Raw genomic sequence first — 6,590 nt, 5'->3', positions numbered from 1 at the left:
AGGGAAAGATCTATTAAAAATTCCACAAATATAACAAGGTATGGAGGTAAATATTGATGAATTCAGTTATATTAAAATTTTGAACTTCAGTTCAGCAAAGGGCACTATAAAATAGAAAAGTCACAGCCTAGAAGGAGATATGCATATTACCAATAAAGGATTTTAATCCAGAATAATAGACTTAAAAATTTGTATAATCAATCAGTAAAAGACAAAATATATGAACAAGTAAGTTATACATGTGAACATGCAGTAAGTTACAACTTACAAAAGAAATGGTTATTAGTAACCAGGTAAATTGTTAAAATTATAATGAAGTACAATTTCATGCTTCTAAAATTAGAATTTTTCTAATTTGAAAATTCCAAATGCTGGCCAAAAAGTGCAGTAGTGGGAATTCAAGCATTGCTGATGGTTGGTCCATTGGTAAAACTCATTTGGAGAATAACGTAGCAATATTTAGAACATAAAGAAGTTTACACCTCTTGATGTAGCAATTGTACATGTAAGGATGTCTATATAAAACCCAGAAATAGCTTTATACTTTATAAAGATATGGAGATACTGTTTCCAACTCCAACAGAAATCAGACAAAAACTTAAGTTATAAGAACAGATGAATAAATTGTGGTATAACGATTCAATGGAAGACTATGCATCAGAGAAAATGAACACCTAGAGATGCCAGCATGAGTCTCACAAACACAGTACTGAACAAAAATGTTAAGTTGTATGAATATACGTTTGATGCCACTTATAAACATGGAACACTTATTTACCACTTGTAAACATGGAGCACAATTCCACATCTTGGTTAAGAATAACACATATGTTTTAAGGGTGCATGAAAATGTGAAACTTCACAGCCAGAATAATGGTGATCCCTTAGGAAGGCACGTGTGCTTAGAAAGAAGTACGTAGGAGCTTCTGTGGTGTTAGTAACGGTTTGTTTTTATAGTTGGGAAGTAGACGCACAGATTATATCATATTTTTATTTTACATTTTTATATAGGAATTATTAAAAGATAAATTTAAAATATAAAAACAGAGATGATGGCTGTATTGCAGGTCAAAAGAAGAAAAAAGAGACAAAATAGTGACATTTTCAAAGACAGAAACACCAAGTTTTTTAGACTAAATGCACAAAATTACCTATGTGGAAAGATTAGTAATAAATCATTGTTTCTAGCATATTAATGCTAGAACTCAAAATAACTATATTATACAAAAGTTGATAGAAAATAATTCATAATCCTTGAAGTCCATGCATTTTACAACATTATAATTCTTCATATCAAGTGACATATAAAACACTCTTTATTTTTAAATGGTTGTGGTATATTTGATATTCTAAATTTTAAGAAGGGTTAAGAGAAAACAAGAGAAAGCTGGCAACACTGAGTGACTGAACTGGGATTTATGTTCTCTTTCCAGCCACAGGGACGAAGTCTGAGGGCCTCTGGGATGCTCTCCGGAGGACATGCCCCTCACCCATGGGCTAGAGCCTCTGATTCTTATGATAAATACGTGACAGCAAAAGGTCTACTGATGAGAACATTAGGAGATAAAACTTACAAATTGACTGGTTTGACTGGTGCCAAGAAAGATCTTGTTTGAAATCTGTCCCATAGTCCACCAACCATCTAAAATCACCAACAAAATGAATGACAAGTATTTAACCAAGTTACTGTAATTTCTAGTATTTAAGTTCCAATTACTGTAATCTCTAGTATATATCTTCTAAGTTACTGTAATTTCTAGTATACAAGCTTCAGTCCTCTCATATCACAGGCAAGAAAGAGCCCCCAGTGGAAGTCACCCAATGGAAAGCACTCCCCGAGCACCTTTATTCACTCCGGGGGTTGCTCCAGAGCCACTCGTGGCCTCTGCTCTGCTTGCAGACCCTCAGGGTCAGTTTGTTTTCTCACAGCTGGAATCTGCCTCATTAGCCACCTCCTTTGGGCTGAAGCCCTTGTGAAAGATCTGGTTTGGATTTTCATCCCAAGACTGTGCTTTCTTGGCTCCCCCCTTAGCCCATGCTCCACAGCCCCAGGCTAGTCTCCTCCACCCAGAGCTGTCATCTTAGACCATCATCTCGCCAGGAAGGACTTTGGATACAAGTATAATTCAACACTAAACAATATGTAAGAAAAGACCAATTTTCACAAGGTATAAAAATATTTTAAAGGAGTTGAGAGATCCTTAAAAATAGTTATAAGAATCCAGACACACTTTTGGTCCTTGAATTGGTTTTAATTTCTGTGCACAAATCCTGTGCTGAGATTTTATATTAAAACTATATTTTTCCTCTCTAATGATCATTTTTCTCTGTAAAAGCTGAAGTTTTTCAAGATACTGTGGGCTTCTTAACCTGTAGTTCACAAACCTCTTAGAAGTCCATGTTTAGAACTGTATTTCAATATAATTGATTTCTTTTTTAGTTTTGTGTACTTTTATGTATTAAAAAACTTCATTATGAGAGGTGATCACTGACCTGAGTTATTGCTGGCAATCCTTCATATCTTTTCAGTGTAAAACACTGTGAGATAGGGTCAGCAGCTTTTTCCACTGTTGTTTCTTCTGGATCAAGTTTTGGTGGTAGCATCTTGTCCCAAGGAACCATTTCATAAGCCCTATAAAATTATTAAATAATGACATTTTATGAAAAATACATATTCAGTTGGCATAGTTCTTAACAATAGCATATTCTGTGGTATGAAGAATTCTAAATTGCCCCCCAAGATTCCTGCCCCTGGTGTACATACTGTATGTAGTCACCTCCCCTCAAGTGTGGGCAGAGCAAATGTATATGGTAGGGTATCACGCCTATGATAGTTTATAAGGCAGCTTTATATGGCAAAAAGGGATTGTGCACAGATAATTAAGGTCCCTAATCAGTTGAATTTGAGTTAATAAAAAAAAAAGGCAGATTATCCTAAGTGGTTCTGACCTAAACAGGTGACCCCTAAAAAGAAGCAAGAAAACAGCAGCAGACACACTTCAGTTATCCTTAAACAAATCCTGAGAGTCCTAGAGCTGCGCTGAGCTGAATTCTGCCAACAATCCGAATGATCCTGGGAGACTGGGACTCAGCCGCTGCTGACATCTTGATTCCAGCCTGAGAAACCCTGAGCATTGAACTCAGCGGGCACTTGCCAGCACTTCTGTCTTATGCAGATGTGAGATACTACATGGGCATGATGTAAAGCTGCCATATTGTGGTAATCTGTTACACAGCAATAGAAAACTAATGCATACACGTATATACATCTTACACTTTACCGCCCCCCCCAAAATTCATTTGAGCTTTGCAGCAGTGCAAGAAGAACATTAATTTACAAATAAATAAGCTATGGCTTAGAAAACTGAATTTGTTTGCTTAAGGTCACTCAGCCACTGATGGTCGAAGTTAGACCTCTGATATTGATTACCTGCCACTGAAGAGTCAGTAACATTCACATGATGCTCACCCCCCCGGCCCCCTAAAGCACTTTCTTAGTTTGCCACCCGAGCACTAGGTCTCTGCATTTCCTCCCCCCAAACCCCCATTGGTTCCCTCCTCTCAGTCCCTTTTGCTGGCACACACCCCCCCTGCCTTTTTCTCCTCTTTCTTGATGTACAGATGCCAGGACTCAAGCTCTGTTCTCCTCTGGCTCATCCAGTGTTGGGACTTGACATCCCTGCCCAGAAGCCATGACACCCAGACTTGCTCCTCCAGCCCAGACCTCTCCCCCAGACTGCAGACCCACAGACCCCGTTGCCTACTTGACACATCCACATGGATGTCTAATGAGCATCTTTATATTCAGCACATCTAAAACTGACCTCTGATCTTTCCCTCCAAACCTGCTCCACTGGCCTTCATCTTGATAAGTGATGGCTTCAGTCCATCCAGCTGCAGAGCCGTAGACCTTGGAATCATTCTCCATGCCTCTTTCTTTCAGACTTACAATCTCCAGTCTGGAAACTGTGTTGACTCTGCTCTCAAAATGTATCCAGAGGCCAGCAACTGTTACAATTTCCTACCACGCTCCTCCAAAACGCCATTATCTCTGACCTAGATGACAGCAGCAACCTTCTGCCTGGTCTCCCAGGTTCTCCCCTCACCCAGTCCACTTTGAACCCAGCAGCCACCATGACTACTTTGATACACAAGTCTGATCCGGCCACTTCACTGCTAACACCCTACTGTTTACAATCTCTTCAAATGTCCAGCAAGATCTGGTTCCTGGGTACTCCCTGACCTCTTCTTTTGCTACCCCTCTCTTACTGCACTGTAGACCCCTGGCCTTTGCTCTTCCTTGATACCTCAATCACACTTCTGACACGGGGCTTTTGCTCTATGTTCCCTTTGACTGGGAAGTAGTCAATCCAGATATCTGTACATCACTCACTTCCAAGTTCCTGCTCAAATCTCATCGCTCAAGGAGGCCTACCCAGACCTCCTAGTTATTATGGAAGCCTGTTACTCCACACAGGACACTCTTGATATTCTTATCCTGTTCTATTTTTTCTCTCCTACTTTTTCATTGACTCATCACCTTCTAAGATAGGATCTATTTACTTATTACGTTTGTGGCTTATTGTCTGTCTCCTTTTATAGTGAGTGCTCATTGGAGGAGTCTTTTACTCACTGGTGAATCTCACAGCCTAGGGCATGGACACATAACAGATACTCTATATGATTTTCAACTGAGTAAAAAAGTTCTCCTTCAAACTTCTCTGCTCTCATTTTCTATGATGCTGGACATCCTTATCTCGTCCTCTCTCTCTGAGCCTTTCCTTTCTGTTTTGGTTTTATTTTTCTATTAAGTATAGGTTTTCTTCCTTTAACTGTTTATTTTAGCAATCAATGTAAGTAAGTAAAGAACTGTGTCTGATAGTCTTTGAATTCCTCACAGGATCCAGGATATTGTGGACACAAAGGAGATGTGTTATTAAAGAAAAAAGAAATACATATTTAAATCCAATTCTACTGGGGAAAAATGCTTACTTTTGTGTAGAGGACTTGTAAAATGAGTCTTTTGCATTATATTTCTTGTTTGATTTTAAAAGTGGCTCTCCATCATCCTAGAAGGGGTGAATAATAAGTTTAAAAAGATTAGATGTAAATGAAAATTGCTAATATTTTATATTCACCATGCTTTCTTTTTCTCTCTTTCTGCATTTTTCTTCTTTCAAAGCACGTCTTGGATCCACCAGATTTAATGCTTTCCTACTTTCCTCTATTGTCTTGGAAATTTACAGTGTGTGTGTGTGTGTGTGTGTGTGTGTGTGTGTGTGTGTGTGTACTCCTACTAATTAAATTAAAATTTACAAATATATGTTATTCTACTCATTTCTGATTTTTGGCTTAATAATTTTTTTTAAGATTGAAATGTATATAATTAATTATAGGCCTTTCCTGTTTTCTAATATATACACAAAAGACTATTTTTTCTTCTTAGCAGAGTTTTAACTCCTTTATACAAAATTTGATATGTTTCATTTTCAAATTTATCATTCAGTTTAAAACATTTTCTAATTTCTCCTGTGATTTATTCTTTGACCCATGGATTATTTAGAATTGTGGTGTTTAATTTAAAAATATTTGATGCTTTCCTAGACATCTTTTAGTTATTTATTTTTAATTTAATTCTGTGGTGGTTTGAGAACATATATAGTAAATTACAGTCACTGATTTTTGAATGCTAAACAAATCTTGCAATCCTGGAATAATCCCCACTTAGTTGTGATCTATCATCCTTTTTATATATTACCAAATTCACTTTAGTAAAATTTTGCTAAGGATTTTTTTGTCTGTTCATATCAGACTAATTTTTATTGTAACATCTTTTTATATTTTGGTGACAGGCTTCTTTTGTCCTCAAATATATTATTTGGGTAAAATGATATTATTTCTTCCTTAAATATCCGATCTTGCTCATTAGTAAAACAACCTAGCCCTGGAGTTTTTTCTGTAGGAAATGTTTTGATAATCAATTAAACTATTTAATAGGTATAGGGGTCCTCAGACTTTCTTATTATGTCAGTTTTGATGTGTTTTCAAGGAATTTTCTCATCTTAGCTAAGTTGTCAGATTAACTGGCATAAAGTTATCATATCCTTCATTAAAAAAATAAACTGTATCGAGGTATAATATACTGCAATGAACTAAATTCGATAAATGCATACAATTTGATGAGATATTATAGCTGTGTATACCCATGAAAGCACAACAGACAAAATTCAGAGCATTTATATTTTGCAGAAGTATTTCTCATGCCGCTTTGCATCCATATCTCCCCCTGTTCCCAGGCCAGAGCAACAAATTATCTGCTTTTTGTCACTGTATATTGGTTTGCATTTTTAGAGGTTTATTTAAATAGAAACAGTTGGTATGTAATATTTTGTTTCTGGCTACTTTCATTCAGTATAATGATTCTGAGACTCATTCATGTTGTTGCATGTATCAGATTTTTGTTTTAAACATCTTTATTGGGGTATAATTGCTTTACGATGGCGTGTTAGTTTCTGCTTTATAACAGAGTGAATCATTTATATATATACATATGTTCCCATATCTCTTCCCTCTTTGTCTCCCTCCCTCCC

The 6,590-nt window shown here is 36.8% G+C and overlaps 1 protein-coding gene across 1 annotated transcript in view; it reads right to left on the bottom strand.

Moving 5' to 3' along the window:
* The window catches only part of LOC103078326 (uncharacterized protein C7orf72-like), a 32,673-nt gene extending 27,610 nt beyond the window's left edge, over positions 1 to 5,063 (bottom strand). The window contains exons 1-3 of the mRNA XM_007448324.1: positions 4,993 to 5,063; positions 2,494 to 2,632; positions 1,575 to 1,642 (exon numbers count right to left, since the gene is read on the bottom strand). Of these exons, the coding sequence (XP_007448386.1) occupies positions 1,575 to 1,642; positions 2,494 to 2,622 (197 nt within the window). The 5' untranslated portion in view covers positions 2,623 to 2,632; positions 4,993 to 5,063. The remainder of the gene's footprint in view (positions 1 to 1,574; positions 1,643 to 2,493; positions 2,633 to 4,992) is intronic.
* Positions 5,064 to 6,590: the final 1,527 nt, after the last annotated feature.

The sequence above is a fragment of the Lipotes vexillifer genome, unplaced genomic scaffold (genome assembly GCF_000442215.2).
Source record: "Lipotes vexillifer unplaced genomic scaffold, Lipotes_vexillifer_v1.1 scaffold1258, whole genome shotgun sequence".
Lineage (NCBI taxonomy): Eukaryota > Metazoa > Chordata > Mammalia > Artiodactyla > Lipotidae > Lipotes > Lipotes vexillifer.
This window is presented reverse-complemented; position numbering and strand designations above follow the sequence as displayed.